The sequence below is a fragment of the Physeter macrocephalus genome, chromosome 9 (genome assembly GCF_002837175.3).
Source record: "Physeter macrocephalus isolate SW-GA chromosome 9, ASM283717v5, whole genome shotgun sequence".
In the NCBI taxonomy this organism is placed as follows: domain Eukaryota; kingdom Metazoa; phylum Chordata; class Mammalia; order Artiodactyla; family Physeteridae; genus Physeter; species Physeter macrocephalus.
This window is the reverse complement of record NC_041222.1, coordinates 106,820,125-106,840,043: the sequence shown is the minus strand read 5'-3', so window position 1 is coordinate 106,840,043 and position 19,919 is coordinate 106,820,125. Positions and strand designations below refer to the sequence as shown.

At 46.6% G+C, this 19,919-nt stretch overlaps 2 protein-coding genes across 6 annotated transcripts in view; one reads left to right on the top strand and one right to left on the bottom strand.

Annotated features, from left to right (window-relative positions):
* The window catches only part of PALLD (palladin, cytoskeletal associated protein), a 388,874-nt gene extending 380,098 nt beyond the window's left edge, over positions 1–8,776 (top strand). For 4 of the 5 annotated variants that reach the window (XM_028494272.2, XM_024130749.3, XM_028494274.2 and 1 more), the window contains 4 exons: positions 2,690–2,897; positions 4,951–5,116; positions 5,437–5,570; positions 6,648–8,776. In XM_028494272.2, the coding sequence (XP_028350073.1) occupies positions 2,690–2,897; positions 4,951–5,116; positions 5,437–5,570; positions 6,648–6,820 (681 nt within the window). In that variant the 3' untranslated portion in view covers positions 6,821–8,776. Of the gene's footprint in view, positions 1–2,689; positions 2,898–4,950; positions 5,117–5,436; positions 5,571–5,725; positions 5,771–6,647 lie in introns of all 5 variants that reach the window. The other variant, XM_028494273.2, reaches the window with a different exon arrangement.
* CBR4 (carbonyl reductase 4) overlaps positions 1–19,919 on the bottom strand; it is a 99,679-nt gene that overhangs the window by 12,525 nt on the left and 67,235 nt on the right. The window lies entirely within an intron of this gene.

The window sequence follows — 19,919 nt, the reverse complement described above, 5'->3', positions numbered from 1 at the left end:
CAGGCCCAGCGGCCATGGCTCACGGGCCCAGCCGCTCTGCGGCACGTGGGATCCTCCCAGACCGGGGCTCGAACCCGTGTCCCCTGCATTGGCAGGTGGATTCTCAACCACTGCACTACCAGGGAAACCCATTTGTAAACTTTCTGATGATAGCCCTTCTGACTGGTGTGAGGTGATACATCACTGTAGTTTCGATTTGCATTTCTCTAATAATCAGCAGTGTTGAGCATCTTTTCATGTGCCTGTGTATGTCGTCTTTGGAGAAATGTCTATTTAGGACTTCGGCCCATTTTTTGATTGGGTGGTTGTTTGATTTTTGGTTTTTTTGTTATTGAGCCACATGAGCTGTTTGTTTGTACATTTTGGAGACTACCCTTGCAATCGCATTGTTTGCAACATAATTCTTTTTACGGTATAAGTGTACAGATTCAGTTTCAGTGTGTATATATTTATATGTGTACATTTATTTGGGGTCTGTAACTAAGAATTCATACAGACCACCTGTAAAATGACATTTGAGTCCCCAGGGGAAATTTTATTTTAGAAAATTAGATGATACCAAGGGATTACTATTAATGTTAATTTTATGTGTAAAAAGGGAGCTGTGACTGTGTAAGAAGAATCTGGTCTTTTAGAGTGATACTCCATAAAGTATCAAGTTTGGGGGCTATTTTTAAAATATGAAAAATTACAAAAGAGAGTGAATCTAGGCGATGGCTACATGGAGATTCACAATACTATTGGCTCTACTTTTGATCACATTTAAGAAAGAAATCATAGCACTTTATTTTTCTGCGAGTGACACAGCTGTCCTTGAAATGCCTGCCTTTAAAAGAATATTGGAAACAAAAGGTAATATGTTGATTTTACTGTTATGATCAGACCTGGACAAATGTGGCAAATCTTGTCACAAGGACAGACAGAGTGCTGTTACTCAGTTCAGGAAAAAAAATCTTTTCCAGTGTATTTAAACTTTAAGAGGGAAAAAAGAATCACGGGCACAGGCCAGTCACTCAGGCAGCTGCTGGGCCCCCGACTCGCTCCCCAGACACTGACTGCCCCGGCAGGAGTAAACTCCTCTGCTTCCCCGCGTTCCCACGGCAGCCAGAGCCGCCCACCTGTCCAGGCTGGCGCCCGCTTACAGTGACCCAGTTCCTGAAGTCAGGCCCGCCTTGCCGGCCTCAGAGGGAGAGGACTCGGCCTTCCCCTCTTCCCCTCTGCCCGGCCGCGCAGCTCTGGCCCAGGCGGGCCCAGAGTGCGTGCGGCGTCTCCCTCCTAAACCTGCTGCGGCCTCACCAGTACCTGACCGGCCAGGAGGGCCAGGTGTGCAGCACGCGCGGGAGAGCCCACCCGCTTCCTCCGTGCACCTGTGCTGGCCCGACAGGTAGAGCGGGCGTGGAGCGCCAGGGGTGGCAGGTGGACGGATGGGAGGGTGCAGAGCCTGGCCCGCTTTTAGCCAGTGACTTAATTGTTTTCTGTAAATTCCTAGGCCTTTGCTGTCTGTTGGGGGGTGAGGCATCCCGGGGGCAGTATACATGAGCGCCACACGGCAGCAGTGGAATGTGCGAGTTCTCTGGCTGATTTTGGCAGAGCTGATTCTCAAAAGACTCGGTTTACAGTCCCACTGACATCTTTCCGTATGTGATTTCCCACTGGTACATTTGGGGTGGGGTGAAAGGGCCTTCCTTACTGGTGCTTTTCTTCCCGTTCAGAATGCAGGGCCCTAGAGTAAAGAGCTGACAGACGGTGGCCACCCCTCCCTTCGCTGCACACCATGCTGTTAGCCATTAAACGTGCTTTTGTCTGATCTCTGGTCAGCATGACTGTCATGGTCTGGAGAGTGGTGCTTTTTTTTTTTTTTTTAATGTTTCCATTGTGAGGCTAATTTGTTCAGATGGCTTTCTGGGTAATTTCGTATGGCTCCTATTACTTCCTTTCAAGGATTATAAAATAATAACAGCCCTGTGTCTTAATGGCCGCGTTAACTAATGTCTCCGCAGCTAAAGCAGCCTTGATGAGAGGCTTTATCGCGAACCATGCGAGCTGAGTGTGAGTCCTTGTCATGGTCGGACATCTTTTTTCCAAAGGGCTCAGAGCCCTGGGCTGACATCACCCTCAGCATCTTTATAACCTAGGTGAGGAAAGACGATGGCGAATGTTTTTAGTCCCCATTCCACCCTTCTCTGGGCTGCTGTGTAAGAAATGTTTAGAAGTGAGCCCGTATGTGCCGAGAAGCTATTCAAAGATTTTAAGCAAGAGAAACGTGGGCTTCCCTGGTGGCGCAGTGGTTGAGAACCCGCCTGCCAATGCAGGGGACACGGGTTCGAGCCCCGGTCCGGGAGGATCCCACATGCCGCGGAGCAACTAAGCCCGTGAGCCACAACTACTGAGCCTGCGCTCTAGAGCCCACAAGCCACAGCTACTGAGCCCACGTGCCACAACTACTGAAGCCCACGTGCCTAGAGCCCGTGCTCCACAACAAGAGAAGCCACCTCAGTGAGAAGCCCGCGCACCGCAACAAGGACCCGATGCGGCCAAAAATAAGTAAATAAGTAAGTAAGAGACGTGACCTGATGCTAAGAGCCTCATGTTGTCCGGAAGGAGGAGTCTGTGCCGGTGTCTTAGGTGTTCGTGACTTCGCTCTGTTTCCGTAGCAGAGGAATTCATTCGCATTTCCTTCCCGGTTTAGGTCAGTGGGCTGCCAACCCCCGATCTCAGCTGGCTGCTGGACGGCAAGCCCATCCGCCAGGACAGCACCCACAAGATGCTGGTGCGAGAGAACGGGGTGCACTCTCTGATCATCGAGCCCGTCACAGCCCGGGACGCCGGCATCTACACGTGCGTGGCCACCAACCGGGCTGGACACAACTCCTTCAGCCTGGAGCTCGTGGTCGCAGGTAGGTCCCGGGAACCTCTCCCAGGGTGAGCGTCAGATGTAGGAACAAACTAACCCACGTGGAAAGTACATCAAACCGCTGAAAAAAACAGACTGTTATCATCAACGTGTTAAGACCTGGCAAGTCAGAAACATCACTTTTTCTTCGCCGTAGCCGTGGTTATTTTTCTTCCCTTCCCCCGTCAGCCTGGCAGCCAAAGGAAAGGGTTTGAGCAGTTTTTCTTTTTCTGGGCCGTTCCCCTTCTCCTGGGCCCCCAGTGTCACACAGGAAAGGCAGCAGCAGCCCGGCCTCCAGGAGCCAGACGCTGTAGGAGAAAGTGCTCATGCGGCAAGTTCTCCACGTAGACCTAGCTTTTGAAGTCATGTGCAGTGATTTCAAAATTCAAAACTTGGAAACACTGTGATCTACCCCCAGTGGCATAGACAGATTAAACTCAGGTTTGCTTTTTAATTGACTATATATCTTTACGAAATTTACCCACCAGAATAAAGTTTTACCCTTAGGTATGGGAAACGAGTTTAGGGAAAGGTTCAGTGTCCTGAGGAGCAGAGCATGAGTAGAGAGCCTGATCTCTGGGCTCATCTGAAAGAAGCGGCAGAACGGAGCGTTTGTTTCTCATCGCTGCGTGCGAAGCGCTCACCCGCTCCTCACGGCAGCCCCATGAGGCGGTCAGCAAATGGGAATTGGGAGAGATGAAGTGACTTTCCCAGGGGCCGGGCTCCGGTGCCCCTCCGGTGCCAGGAGCCTTCGAGCTCCCTGGGAAACAGCAGCAGCGAGGACGCGGCGGGCGGCCCGGCTACAGTCCGGGCTGGGGATTCGCGTGACAACGAACACCTAGACGTGTTCGCACAAGAACGTGGGCAGCGTGCAGCCTGTGTGTCAGACCCGCTTCAGTTTCACGCCTTCCTCCAGCCCTCCCTCCTCAAAAACTCAACTGTTGGGGTCCCCCCATCGACCACACCTGTCCTCGGGCCCGAGGTGCCCCCGTCGGCACTTCCGGAGGAAGTCCGGGCTCAGCTCCCAGCCCAGCTCTCGTTTTCTGGCTGTGTCCTCCGGCAGCTCTGTCTCTGCACCCCCACGAGCCTGCCTAGCCGAGCTCCAGGACGTAGATGTGACACCTACTGTGGAGGCTCGCTGCGGCCTAAAGGCCTGTCTTACACGTTTTATGCTCTTTTGAAGACTGGGACCCAGGAAGAGCACCGAGTGAGGTCTCCTCCCAGAGTAGCCCAGGTCAAGTAACCACAAAAAAGTCCAATAAAAATTCACCCTCTACGTAATTCAAGGTCATAGAGGGTCTTAGGTTTTTAAAAATTTCAGGTAGAACGTTTACCTCTGCTTTGCTATTATTTGTCACAGAGGAGGGAGTGGAGAAGGCCGCCCCCTCAGACTCATTGTTGGTAGCTAGGATGATGGTAGCTAAGACACATTCTTCCTCTGGGACTGTCCCCACCGCAGATCCAAGGAAACACTGATGGTAATAATCAGAGTGTTACTAACAGTTCTGATTTTTCCGGACTGGGTAATAGTCGTCGTTTTCATAGCTTTCTTCAAAGAAATACAAATTGGAACTTGTATAGAATGTACATTCCTAGTGTTTAGGTAACTATTTAAAGCTGCCTCTCCTCTTGTCTCCCCCTTTATAGCCTGTGGTATGTCTCTCTTAAGCCAGGACCTAGAAATCCTCAGTCTTTGGGCCAGCAGGGCGGGAATCTAGCGGATCAGCGTTGCTAGACGGCAGCGGTGGGCTGAGGCGGGGACCCTCATCAGTCCCCGCCAGCCTGCCGGAGGTCCCCCGAGAGCACTCAGGCGGGCGCTCCGGGGAGCAGATGCGGGCCTGTCGGACGTGAACTGATTGAGGAGAGAAAGGAGTGGGATGAAGGGTAGGAACCTTCCTTGGTGGAGGAGGGATTCCTTGGAGAGAGGACAAGCATCCTGCACCTGACGTGAAAAACGACATCAGCAAACTTGAGCGGTATTGCTGAAAGCACCTGCCTTCTTTTGTGATGCCTTTTGCACCCGTCACGGGTAGGTAATCCATCTCGTGTCTTCGTAGCTAAGGAAGCGTACAAGGCCCCAGTGTTCCTCGAGAAGCTGCAGAACACGGGGGTGGCGGACGGGTACCCGGTGCGGCTGGAATGCCGGGTGTCCGGGGTGCCGCCGCCGCAGATATTTTGGAAGAAGGAAAACGAGTCGCTCACTCACAGCACGGACCGCGTGAGGTGAGAGCCCACGGGGCCGCCCCCCACCCACCTGCCCTTTCCGGAGGCGGCTGCCCTGCCGTGCGCTGCAGCGGCTCCCCGCCTAGCGCAGGCAGTGCTTTGCGGGGGCAGATCCTCCCCTGGGAATTAAGTGCTCGGCTTCCTTCAGCCTCCCGGCCCCTCCCCTCTCCCATTAGCTGTCACGGGCTGGCGGCCCGTGCAGAATTAGGAGGACCCTGTTATCCGCTGCTCGCACAGTTCTGTTTCTCATGAGCTCAGGAAAAGCGAGGCTTCGTGTCCTGAAACATTTCGCGCCCTATGGCCATGTCCGTCTTTTGCAGCTTGCACCAGGACAACTACGGCTACGTGTGTCTGCTCATCCAGGGAGCCACCAAGGACGACGCTGGCTGGTACACGGTGTCGGCCAAGAACGAGGCGGGGATCGTGTCCTGCACGGCCCGGCTGGACGTCTACAGTGAGTGCCCCCCCCACCCCCGCCGCCTCGGTGCACTGGTTCCTTCAGTTACGCCAAGCCGGGCGTCGACACACCAAGTCACGTTACTCTGATCGACAGCTGTAGCGCTTCATTTGCCAGAAATTTCACACTGCTCTTTCTCTTTCTATTTATAGTTTCTCAACATTAATAGTGAACCTCGCCAGGAGAACAGTGCCCAAGTATCACTCAGGAACTTTGCGTTTTTAGCAAAACGTGCATGTGGATTTCTCTGGCGTCGGCTACCCAGCTGTGGCTTTCTTACCCAGCACCCTTAGGAGTTAACACCAGGCAAAGGCATAAGCACAGATTTTTCACATTTTGTTACGGCCTTGTGCAAATGACTGCCTTTTAACATTTCTCCCTAAGCTATGATCCTGTCACAGCATCTTAATTCACTCTAAACGTGTGGCCCCTTGAACCTGGAATGCATACTTCCTGTGGCTTAGTGCTTTGTGTTAACATATCTTAAGCAGTTCAGCAGTAGGCTTGTGAGTGTTTGTGTACGTGTATTTGTGTACATGCATCCCAGATTGAAAGAAAAAAGTTCTTAACTAAGTTTACAAACTAGCCCAGTAGCATTATGTGATCTAGTGACAAGAAAACCACTAGGAAAAATTCAGAACTGATTTCACACATAAGAAATGACTGACCTCAACCTTCCCTCTTGCCCGGTTCCTTTCAAACAATTCGTGTTAGAACATCCGTCCAGAGTAACTGATGACTGTCATTACTGTGGCATTTATACATTTTGAGCTTTGAGGTTTTTTTCAAAGTGAGAATCAGGAAGTGTAGCAGCCATTTCAAAGGACTCCCCGAGCTGCAGTGAGTACTGTCAAGATAAACTACACGCTGTCTCTGTCCCCGAGCTGCTGTAGTCCCACCACCCTGTGTAGGCAGTAAACCTGCAACATGAGTAGACTGCAGAACCACCCGTACATTTTAGGACTTGTACCATGGATGTGTTCGGTCTTTCTTTTGCAAAGAACACGTGCCTGGTACACAGCCAGAGCCATGCTACCTGGTTACAGATTCTGAGTTCCGTGTTGTGTCTTGCAGCCCAGTGGCAGCAGCCCCCGCCAAGCACCAAGCCGAAGCGGGTGCGGCCCTCGGCCAGCCGCTACGCCGCGCTCTCGGACCAGGGACTCGACATCAGGGCTGCGTTCCAGCCCGAGGCCAGCCCGTCCCACCTGATGCTGAGCCCCGGCCTGGTGGAGAGCGAGGACCTGTGAGCTGGCGCTCTCCGCCGAGCCCAGACACTGCAACCGCCGCTGCCTTGACCCACACCCTCCTCTGTCACGGGACGTAAAAGGCAGAAACATACCTTTGGCTCTAAGAAACAAAAGGACACCACAGTCCTACTCTTCTTCCTGGTAAACCAGACGTAGAGGCTGTGTGCGCGATGCTGATTGATTGATAGGAATGCACACCTTGCACGGAGAAGTCACATTCATCAGCCAATTTAAAACTTTGGGAAGTGCTGTGATTCAGGGGGTCTGAAATGCCAAAGTGCTAACGGAAAAAAGGTGACCACGACCTGTGTTGTCCCGAGTGTCTTCACTAGCGTAGGTGCTGCCACCCAGCGTGAGCTCGGGGGGCTCCCCGGAGGTGGCTGCACCACAGGGGACACCGCCTGGGCTCGGCTCCGCGGGGCACTGTGCTCACGCAGCCAGGGACCCACGCGGGGCATGGGAGGAGGAGGGCGCCACCAGGAAGCGCAAGGAAACGCCTGTCTGCAAATCGTTTTCCACTAAACCGTGCGGGAGGAGCCACCTGCCTTCAGTTCTGTTAACATCAAGAGTTTTCTAACAAGGTCAAGACCTTCGTTCTTAACCTTTTTTTCTTTACGTGTAGTAGTTTCTTTTCGTGTTACCTTGGTAGGGCGCTTACTTACAAACCATATTAAAATAATGCGAAGAACTCTGAATAAAGCAGAAGCATATCGCAGTCCATTCCACGAAGGGCGTGCAAACCACCCAAGTGACCAAGGTGTGTAGTATCTGGAGGAGATGGGCTTGGAAGGAGCGGAGCGAGGAGGGGAAGGAAGTACAGGCAGCACACTCAGACTGTGTTCATTTAGAGGAAAGTAGCGGAGCACGAGACGGTAAAGGCCAGGCTTTTCCTTGGTTTTCTTCAAACTTAACCTAAACTAGAAGCGACAAAACAACGCCATTCCCAAGTCAGGGCCTCGAGGGTCAGCCGGAGGGAAGCTCGGGACACTGCAGTGTCGGAGCTGGCGCCGGAGATGGAGGTGCACACCGCAAGTTGAATATGGGCTGAGCTGCGAGGTTGTCACGGATCAGAAACGGCCTGTGGGCACTAGTCTACTTGGGGAGACAAAGACGGGGGTGCCAGAATGCATTTTCTCCATGGCACCGCCATACGGTGGATGGAAACTATGAATTCACTTCCCTGCTGCCACGAGACCTTTTTGCTTTAAGAAGGTGCTGGGTTCCAAGTAGTTTGTAAAGGCATCTCGGCAAAGACTGCTTTTTGAATGCCTGTAATTCTGCATCAGCTAGATGGAGTGGATTCTGACCAGACTTGATGGTTTTAAATCGGAACCAATAAACTTTAAAAAGGAGAAAAAAACAAATTTGGGCTGATATTATAAAACCTGAGTCTTTAATGGTACTTTCCTATGAAGAGAACACACTGTATTCCTTATGCAAAACACATTTATCTTTCATTATTTATAATAAAAATGTTGAACTCTCTTAGCTCAGTTACTCAATTCAATACGTATTTTTTAAGTAATTTTGTATCTGTGTGCCACCGTGTATATTCCATTGTACTGCTTCACATGGACAGCTTTCTACTTCCTTGTAAGAGCACCAACCAAGCAAGCTTTAAATGCCAGGCTGGAGCTCCGGTGCCCACGTTCTGTGCAGAGTGGCACACGTGTCTCTGACCACACCTACGTGCGTTGCTGATGTGGGATTTCAGACACCGTGCAAAGTCTCTCCTGGACCTTTCTATACTGTAGAATTATGACTTAACATCATCTCTTACTTGCCAAATTTTTCTGAATGTGACTTTTTGCTGATTTGCTGGGTTTGGGATTAAGTAGCATTATTTTGCCACCTTTCATGTATTTATAAAGAAATAAGTACTATCTATCTTACTACTTTGGATTGTTGTGCTGGTGTAATGTGGATTTAACATCAATAAATATTTAACAAATAATAGTTGCAATTTTGTGAAGCAAATATTCAGTCGTTTTCATTTTCTACTGCCTGCTGTAATAAACTGGTACCGACTAGAACCACTGTGTCCACTGCAGCGCATTCTCACCTGAGCGCAAGCGGCTGGGACAGAATTGGGCTCCTTGCTAGGACGGGCTCTCACGTGGTCTGTCAGCAGGGGGCACTGGGCTGCTACAGGCCGCGTCACCCCCGCTCCCTCACCAAAACCGGCAGTGAGAATCCCCCTCGGGACAAATCCCGCTCACGCTTTGACTCTGGTCAAGGAGAGTCCTGTGCCTTTTAAGGGACCACCTGATCTGGGATCTGCACGTGGGTGAGAGAGAAGGGGGGTGCACCCCGGGGTGGGGGTCGCTGGGAGCCGACTCAGAACCCCACCTGCCTCAGCAGTTCACCAGACGTGTGCTTGTGAGTAACAGCGGATCCTGTCATCCCCTGGGAAAGCGTCCTGCGACCACATACCATAGCCGCTCTCTTAGGGATTAAGCATATGGGGTTCTGGCTCAAGAGGTCCTCCCCAGACACCAGATCCGCTACTACGTACAGACCCATTTCCTCCAAAAGAAACCTCGGGTGAATGAGAACAGACCCACGTCACAACAGGAGGCGCTGAGGCCCAGCCTCACCGTGACCCCACTGCCCGGCACGGTGACCCACAGTCAGGAGGGAACTCGACACCAAGCTTTCCCGGCGAGTGAAGGGTTTGAACCCCTCACCAGGACCCCAACCTTTAAGGCCTGCCTCCGAGACCAGCCCCCAAGACGTGGAGCTTTGAAAGCCAGCGGGGCTTCTGTCCATGAGACAAGGCTGCAGGGCACTGAGAGATGCTTCTTCCAGGGCTGCATGGACTAGCCCACCCCACGGGCCAGCACAGAGGCCACCGACCGAAAAGCGCCCAGACCCTCTGTGAAGGAGGCTTCTTTGCTTATGTTCAGCCCGAGGGACAGACATCTAGCTGGACACGTGTCAACCCGAATCCTCTCCAGAAACCCCCAAGGGCAGGCGCTGTCTTCACGCCATCCCTTTACCTCCAGATTGCCACTAGCGCCCCTAAAGGGGCCCATGCACTGGCCTGGGGCCCAGGGGACACCTGAATGGCCTAGCTCTGCCAGCCAGGGGGGGCTTACATTTGCGAGTCCTGTAAGTGTAACAGAAACGGTTCTTACCCTGCTACCCTCCGGGGCAGAGCACACAGGCAGCACACTGAAGCACCCCGGTCTCTCTCTCTGTGACACAGAGCAGTGGTCTTCACAGCTATGGCCTGAGGGGCAGGCTTCTAATTAAACACACACCTAGGGGCTGCCTGCAACCCTCTCCAGAGGGAGACCTGTCCTAGTTCACCTGTGTCTCTAAGAAAGGAATGGGCACATGACTAGCAACCAGGTGTGGCTGCCACCCACTGTGATTTAAAATCTTCCAACAAAAGTCCAGGGCCAGAGGCTTCACAGGCGAATTCAATCAAACATTTAGAGAAGAGCTAACACCCACCCTTCTCAAACTCTTCCAAAAAATTGCAGAGGAAGGAACACTCCCAAACTCATTCTACAAGGCCACCATCATCACCCTGATACCAAAACTAGACAAAGATAATCACAAAAAAAGAAAATTACAGGCCAATATCACCGATGAACATAGAGGCAAAAATCCTCAACAAGGGGCTTCCCTGGTGGCGCAGTGGTTGAGAATCCGCCTGCCGATGCAGGGGACATGGGTTCGTGCCCCGGTCCGGGAAGATCCCACATGCCACAGAGCAACTGGGCCCATGAGCCACAACTACTGAGCCTGTGCGTCTGGAGCCTGTGCTCCGCAACAAGAGAGGCCACAACAGTAAGAGGCCTGTGCACCAAGATGAAGAGGGGCCCCCGCTCGCCGCAACTAGAGAAAGCCCTCGCACAGAAACGAGGACCCAACACAGCCAAAAATTAAAAAAAATAAATCCTCAACAAAATACTAGTAAACAGAATCCAACAAAACATTAAAAGGATCATTCACCACGATCAAGTGGGATTTATCCCAGGGATGCAAGGATTCTTCAATATATGCAAATCAATCAATGTGATACACCATATTAACAAACTGAAGAATAATAAATAGCATCATCTCAATAGACACAGAAAAGGCTTTTGACAAAATTCAACAGCGATTTATGATAAAAACTCTCCAGAAAGTGGGCACAGAGGGAACCTACCTCAACATAGTAAAAGTCATATACAACAATCCCACAGCAAACATCATTCTCAATGGTGAAAAACTGAAAGCATTTCCTCTAAGATCAGGAACAAGACAAGGATGTCCACTCTCAACACTATTATTCAACATAGTTTTGGAAGTCCTAGCCATGGCAATCAGAGAAGAAAAAGAAATAAAAGGAATACAAATTGGAAAAGAAGAAGTAAAACTGTCAACTGTTTGCAGGTGACATGATACTACACACAGAAAATCCTAAATATATTACCAGAAAACTACTGGAGCTCATCAGTGAATGTGGTAAAGTTGCAGGATACAAAAATAACACACAGAAATCTCTTGCATTCCTATCCACTAACAACAAAAGATCAGAAGGAGAAATTAAGGGAAAAATCCCATTGACCATCGCAACAAAAAGAATAAAATACCTAAGAATAAACCTACCTAAGAAAGCAAAAGACCTGTACTCAGAAAACTGTAAGACACTGATGAAAGAAATCAGAGACAACACAGAGAGAGAGATATACCACATTCTTGGATTGGAAGAATCAATATTGTGAAAGTGACTATACTACCCAAAGCAATCTACAGATTCAATGCAATCCCTATGATATTTCTTAAAGAATTAGAACAAAAAAATTGTACAATTTCTATGGAGACACAAAAGACCTCGAATACCCAAAGGAATCTTGAGAAAGAAAAACAGAGCTGGAGGAATCAGGCTACCTGACTTTGTACTACAGATCTAAAGTAATCAGAACAGTATGGTACTGTCACAAAGACTGAAATACAGATCAGTGGAACAGGATAGAAAGTCCAGTGATAAACCCACATACATATGGTCAACTAATCTATGATGAACAAGGTAAGAATATACAATTGGGAAAACACAGTCTCTTCAATAAGCGGTGCTGGGAAAAGTGGACAGCTACATGTAAAAGAATGAAATTATAACACTCCCTAACACCATACACAAAAATAAACTCAAAATGGATTAAAGACATAAATGTAAGGTCAGACACTATAAAACACTTAGGAAAAAACATAGGCAGAACACTCTTTAACATAAAACACTGCAGATCTTTTTTGATCCACTTCCTAGAGTACTAAAAATAAAAACAACAATAAACAAATGGAACCTAATTAAACTTAAAAACTATTGCACAGCAAAGGAAACGATAAACAAAATGAAAAGACAACCTATGGACTGGGAGAAAATATTTGCAAACAATGCAACCGACAAGGGATTAATCTCCAAAATATACAAACTCATGCAGCTCAATATCAAAAAAATCAACCCAATCAAAAAATGGACAGAACACCTAAATAGACATTTCTCCAAAGAGACATACAGATGACCAAGAGGCACATGAAAAGATGCTCAACATCGCTAATTATTAGAGAAATGCAAATCAAAACTACAATGAGGTATTCCCTCATACCGGTCAGAGTGGCCAGCATCAAAAAATCTACAAACAATAAATGCTGGAGCGGGTATGGAGAAAAGGGAACCCTACTATGCTGTTGGTGGGAATGTCAACTGGTACAGCCACTATGGAGAACAGTATGGAGGTTCCTTAAAAAACTAAAAATAGAACTACCATATGACCCAGCAATCCCACTCCTGGGCATATACCTGGAGAAAACCATAATTCAGAATGATACATGCACCCCAATGTTCACTGCAGCACTATTTACAATAGTCAAGACATGGAAGCATCATAAGTGTCTACTGACAGATGAATGGATAAAGAAGATGTGGTGTGTATATGTGTGTGTATGTGTATATACACATACACACACATACAATGGAATGTTACTCAGCCATAAAAAAGAACAAAATAATGCCATTTGCAGCAACATGGGTGGCTAGAGATTCTCATACTGTGTGAAGTCAGACACAGAAAGACAAATATATGATATTGTTTATATGTGGAATCTTTAAAAAAAAAAAAGAAGGTACAAATGAACTCATTTACAAAACAAAAGTAGAGTCACGGATGTAGAAAACAAACTTATGGTTACCAGGGGATGGGAGGGGGCAGGGATAAATTAGGAGATTGAGATTGACATATACACACTACTGTATATAAAATAACTAGTAAAGCCCTACTGTATAGCACAGGGACCTCTACTCAATACTCTGTAATGACCTATATGGGAAAAGAATCTTAAAAAAAAGAAGAGTGGATATATGTATAACTGATTCACTTTGCTCTACACCTGAAACTTACACAACATTGTAAATCAACTATACTCCAATAAAAAATTTTTTTAAACTACATACAGAGCCATCATACACTCTAGCTAACCCACTCCTGCGCATATATCTGGAGAAAACCATAATTCGGAAAGACACATGCACCCAGTGTTCATTGCAGCACTATTTACAATAGCCAGGACATGGAAGCAACCTAAATGTCCATTCACAGATGAATGGATAAAGAAGATGTAGCACATATATACAATGGAATATTACTCAGCCATAAAGAAGAATGAAATAATGCCATTTGAGACAACATGGGTGGACCTAGAGATGGTCATAGTGAGTGCAGTCAGCCAGACAGAAAGACAAACACCATATGATGTCTCTTGGGCATACAGGCTGTGATCACTCATGGCTCAGGTTACGGGAGTGCAGACAGGTGGAAGAGACTCAGATAGGGAAGAAAGAAGTTTGGGGAGAACTCTGGACAGAAAGGCACAGAGAGGAGCACAGCCTGCCCTCCAGAATACCACTGGTTTTACACACTCCAGGTTCACAACCACCCGCTCTGTGTTCCAGATGCCAGCATTCACGGAGGCCTACAGCTTGAAGACCAAGAGTCAAGCAAAATATTTCTCTGCCCAGAGTCCTGCCTCTGGTGAGAGAAAATGCAGTCAGAGCACAGACAGCCTGCCAGGTTGTCTGGCCACTGTGCCCCTCCATCTGTCTGTAACTTCCAGATGGGATATAGTTAGCCGACCTGTGTCCCTCTGAGAAGGGAGCCAAATGGGCCAGTCACAGGCGCACAGCAACCAACCCCTCCTGTCCAGGCACCTCCCTAAGGTTAGAGCAACCCCATCTCCAAGCCCCTTTCACATTCTGGAGGTCCAAACTGGGAGCTGCATGTGCACGACGCCGGTGCTCTGGCACCCTCTAGTGGCTGTCCTGTCTAACTGCAGTTTTGAACCCTTCCTCCTGCCCCCCACCCCCCAGCTGGCTGCACTGGCCTTGGGCACCTTCCAGCCTGATTACATTCCCCTTCTTTTTGTAATCACAATAAAGTCACCTACAGAGTTTTAGGATCTCTCCAGAAGGAAGATCTTTTAATCAATACATGTTAACCATGAGAAGTTTCTTTCAAGAATGAAACTGAGGGCTTCCCTGGTGGCGCAGTGGTTGAGAGTCCGCCTGCCGATGCAGGGGACACGGGTTCGTGCCCCGGTCCACGAGGGTCCCACATGCCGCGGAGCGGCTGGGCCCGTGAGTCATGGCCGCTGAGCCTGCGCGTCCGGAGCCTGTGCTCCGCAGGGGGAGAGGCCACGGCAGTGAGAGGCCCGCGTACCGCAAAGGAGGATCCCACATGCCGCGGAGCGGCTGGGCCCGTGAGCCATGGCCGCTGAGCCTGCGCGTCCGGAGCCTGTGCTCCGCAGGGGGAGAGGCCACGGCAGTGAGAGGCCCGCGTACCGCAAAAAAAAAAAAAAAAAAAAAAAAGAATGAAACTGAAATACTGTATTTTTCTCGTTTCCAAATAGAAACAGCTCTAGTTTTGTAGGTCATAAAAATTCCAAAGTTATAAATATGATGTCCTTGGCCAGAGAAAGAAAAGAAACATTTTAGGGCCCCCTCCACTCAACCACCCTTTAAGTCATGTGATTGGGCTTTAAATCAATCAGCTGATCCCTATCTCTCTCTGACCAGGCTTTATATCAGCTCCACCCCCTTTAATGTACCTAACCTAGTATTACTCAACAGTCTGCCCCTGAAACCTGCAACTTCAAAAGTTGGGAACTTTATGTTGATCCCAGCACCAAACACAACTTCAGTGGGGAAAAAAAAAAGGTACAAATGAACTGATTTACAAAACAGAAACAGTCACAGATGTAGAAAACAAACCTAGGATTTGTTTGGAGAAAAGGGGGGGAAATGGGGTGTGGATAAATTGGGAGACTGGCATTGACATATACACACTACTATATATAAAACAGGTAACTAATAAGGACCTACTGCACAGCACAGGGAACTCTACTCCATACACTGTAATGACCTATATGGGAAAAGAATCTTTAAAAGAGTGGATATATGTATAACTCGTTCACTTTGCTGTACACCTGAAACACAACATTGTAAATCTACTATACTCCAATAATTTTTTTTTAAAAAAGAACCTTATACAAAAAAAAAAAATACACCCCTAATAGCCAAACCAATCTTGAGAAAGATAAACAAGGCTGGAAGAATCAGACTCCCTGACTTCACACTATATTACAAAGGTAATATATCAAAACAGTATGGTACTGTCACAAAAACTGAAATATGCACCACTGGAACAGGAAAGAAATCCGGAGATAAACCAGGAACATATGGTCAACTAATCTATGATGAACAAGGCAAGACTATACAGTGGAGAAAAGACAGCCTCGTCAATAAGTGGTGCTGGGAAAACTGGACAGCTACATGTAAAAGAATGAAACTACAACACTCCCTAACACCATACACAAAAATAAACTCACAATGGATTAAAGACCTAAGTGTAAGGCCAGACACTATAAAACGCTTAGAAAAAAACATAGGCAGAACACTCTAACATAAAACACAGCAAGATCTTTTATGATCCACTTACTACAGTATAGAAAATAAAAACAAAAATTAAAAAATGGGACCTAATTAAACTTAAAAACTATTGCACAGCAAAGGAAACCATAAAAAAGACAAAAGGACAACCCTCAGAATGGGAGAAAATATTTGTAAATGAAGCAACTGACAAAGGCTTAATCTCCAACATGTAAAAGCAGCTCATGCAGCTCACTATCAAAAACACAAACACCCAATCCAAAAAATGGGCAGAAAACCTAAATAGACATTTCTCCTACGAAGATATACACATTGCCAAAAAGCACATGAAAGGATGCTCAACATCACTAATCATTAGGGAAATGCAAATCAAAACCACAATGAGGTATCACCTCACACCGGTCAGAATGGCCATCATTTAAAAATCTACAAACAATAAATGCTGGGGAGAGTGGAGAAAAGAGAACCCTCTTGCACTCCTGGTGGGAATGTAAATTGATACAGCCACTATGGAGAACAGTATGGGGGTTCCTTAAAAAACTAAAAATAGAACTACCATATGACCCAGCAATTCCACCACTTGGCATATACCCTGAGAAAACCATAATTCAAAAAGAGTCATGTACCAAAATGTTCATTGCAGCTCTATTTACAATAGCCAGGACATGGAAGCAACATAAGTGTCCATCGACAGATGAATGGATAAAGAAGATGTGGCACATATATACAATGGAATACTACTCAGCCATAAAAAGAAACGAAATTGAATTATTTGTAGTGAGGTGGATGAACCTAGAGTCTGTCATACAGAGTGAAGTAAGTGAGAAGAAGAAAAACAAATACCATGAGAATGGTTCAAATACCAAATAACAAATACCATGAGAATGGCGGAGTAGAAGGATGTGCTCTCACTCCCTCTTGCAAGAGCACCAGAATCACAACTAACTGCTGAACAATCATCGACAGGAAGACACTGGAACTCACCAAAAGAGATACCCCACATCCAAAGACAAAAGAGAAGCCACAATGAGACAGCAGGAGGAGCTCAATCACAATAAAATCAAATCCCGTAACTGCTACCCAGCAGTTTGTCACACGCCTGGGTGACTCACAAACTGGAGAACACTTATACCACACAAGTCCACCCACTGAAGTGAAGGTTCTGAGCCCCACATCAGGCTTCCCAACCTGGGGTTCCGGGAACAGGAGGAGGAATTCCTAGAGAATCAGACTCTGAAGGCTAGCGGGATTTGATTGCAAGACTTCAACAGGACTGCGGGAAACAGAGACTCCACTCTTGGAGGGCACACACAAAGTAGTGTGTGCATAAGGACCCAGGGGAAGGAGCAGTGACCCCATAGGAGACTGAACCAAACCTACCTGCTAGTGTTGGAGGGTCTCCTGCAGAGGCAGGGGGTGGCTGTGGCTCACCATGAGGACAAGGACACTGGCAGGACAAGTTCTGGGAAGTACTCCTTGGCGTGAGCCCACCAAGAGTCTGCCACTAGCCCTGCCAAAGAGCCCCAGTAGGCTCCAGTGTTGGGTCGCCTCAGGCCAAACAACCAACAGGGAGGGAACCCAACCCCACGTATCAGCAGACAAGCAGATTAAAGTTTTACTGAACTCTGCTCACCAGAGGAACAGCCAGCTCTACCCACCACCAATCCCTCCCATCAGGAAGCTGGCAAATTAAAGGACAAACAAACAGAGATGAACAATACAATAATTGAAATGAAAACTACACTAGAAGGAACCAATAGCAGAATAACTGAGGCAGAAGAATGGATAAGTGACCTGGAAGACAGAATGGTGGAATTCACTGCTGTGGAAGAGAATAAAGAAAAAAGACTGAAAAGAAATGAAGACAGTCTAAGAGACCTCTGGGACAACATTAAGCACAACATTCGTATTATAGGGGTCCCAGAAGGAGAAAAGAGAGAGGATTCAGAATAATGATAGTGAAGATGCTCCAGGACCTCGGAAGAAGAATGGAGGCAAAGATCGAGAAGATGGAAGAAATGCTTAACAAAGACCTAGAAGAATTAAAGGACAAACAAACAGAGATGAACAATACAATAATTGAAATGAAAACTACACTAGAAGGAACCAATAGCAGAATAACTGAGGCAGAAGAATGGATAAGTGACCTGGAAGACAGAATGGTGGAATTCACTGCTGTGGAAGAGAATAAAGAAAAAAGACTGAAAAGAAATGAAGACAGTCTAAGAGACCTCTGGGACAACATTAAGCACAACATTCGTATTATAGGGGTCCCAGAAGGAGAAAAGAGAGAGGAAGGACCCAAGAAAATATTTGAAGAGATTATAGTCGAAAACTTCCCTAACATAGGAAAGGAAATAGCCACCCAAGTCCAGGAAGCATAGAGAGTCCCAGGCAGGATAAACCCAAGGAGAAACACGCCAAGACACACAGTAATCAAACTGGCAAAAATTAAAGACAAAGAAAAGGTATTGAAAGCAGCAAGGGAAAAATTACAAATAACATACAAGGGAACTCCCATAAGGTTAACAACTGATTTCTCAGCAGAAACTCTACAAGCCAGAAGGAAGTGGCATGACATATTTAAAGTGATGAAAGGGAACAACCTACAACCAAGATTACCCAGCAAGGATCTCTCATTCAGATTCGATGGAGAAATCAAAAGTTTTACAGAAAAGCAAAAGCTAAAAGAATTCAGCACCACCAAACCAGCTCTAAAAGAAATACTAAAGGAAGTTCTCTAAGTGGGAAACACAAGAGAAGAAAAGGACCTGCAAAAACAAACCCAAAACAATTAAGTAAGTGGTAATAGGAACATACATATTGATAATTACCTTAAATGTGAATGGATTAAATGCTCCAACCAAAAGACACAGGCTCCCTGAATGGATACAAAAACAAGACCCATCTATATGCTGTCTACAAGAGACCCACTTCAGACCTAGGGACACATACCGACTGAAAGTGAGGGGACGGAAGAAGATATTCCACGCAAATGGAAATCAAAAGAAAGCTGGAGTAGCAATACTCATATCAAATAAAATAGACTTTAAAAGAAAGAATGTTACAAGAGACAAGGAATGACACTACATAATGATCAAGGGATCAATCCAAGAAGATATAACAATTGTAAATATTTGCACCCAACATGGGAGCACAACACAAGCTTTAAATGATACAATAGACCAGATAGACTTAATTGATATTTATAGGACATTCCATCCAAAAATAGCAGATTACACTTTCTTCTCAAGTGCACATGGAACATTCTCCAGGATAAATCACATCTTGGGTGACAAATCAAGCCTCAGTAAATTTAAGAAAACTGAAATCATATCAAGCATCTTTTCAGAACACAATGCTATGAGATTAGAAGTCAATTACAGGGGAAAAAATGTAAAACATACAAACACATGGAGACTAAACAATAAGTTACTAAATAATCAAGAGATCACTGAAGAAATCAAAGAGGAAATCAAAAAAATACCTAGAGAAAAATGACAATGAAAAGACGATGATCCAAAACCAATGGGATGCAGCAAAAGGAGTTCTAAGAGGGAAGTTTATAGCTTTACAAGCCTACCTCAGGAAGCAATATCTCAAACAATCTAACCTTACACCTAAAGGAACAAGAGAAAGAAGAACAAACAAAACCCAAAGTTAGTAGAAGGAAAGAAATCATAAAGATCAGAGCAGAAATCAATGAAATAGAAACAAAGAAAACAATAGCAAAGATCAATAAAACTAAAAGTTGGTTCTTTGAGAAGACACACAAAATTGATAAACCATTAGCCAGACTTATCAAGAAAGAGGGAGAGGACTCAAATCAATAAAATTAGAAATGAAAAAGGAGTTTTTGTAAAAGGTGTCAGTAAAAGAAGTTACAACAGACACCACAGAAATACAAAGCATCCTAAGAGACTACTACAAGCAACTCTATGCCAATAAAATGGACAACCTGGAGGAAATGGACAAATTCTTAGAAAGGTATAACCTTCCAAGACTGAACCAGGAAGAAATAGAAAATATGAACAGACCAATCACAAGTAATGAAAATGAAACTGTGATTAAAAATCTCCAAAAAACAGAAGTCCAAGACCAGATGGCTTCACAGGTGAATTCTATGAAACATTTAGAGAAGAGCCAACACCCATTCTTCTTAAA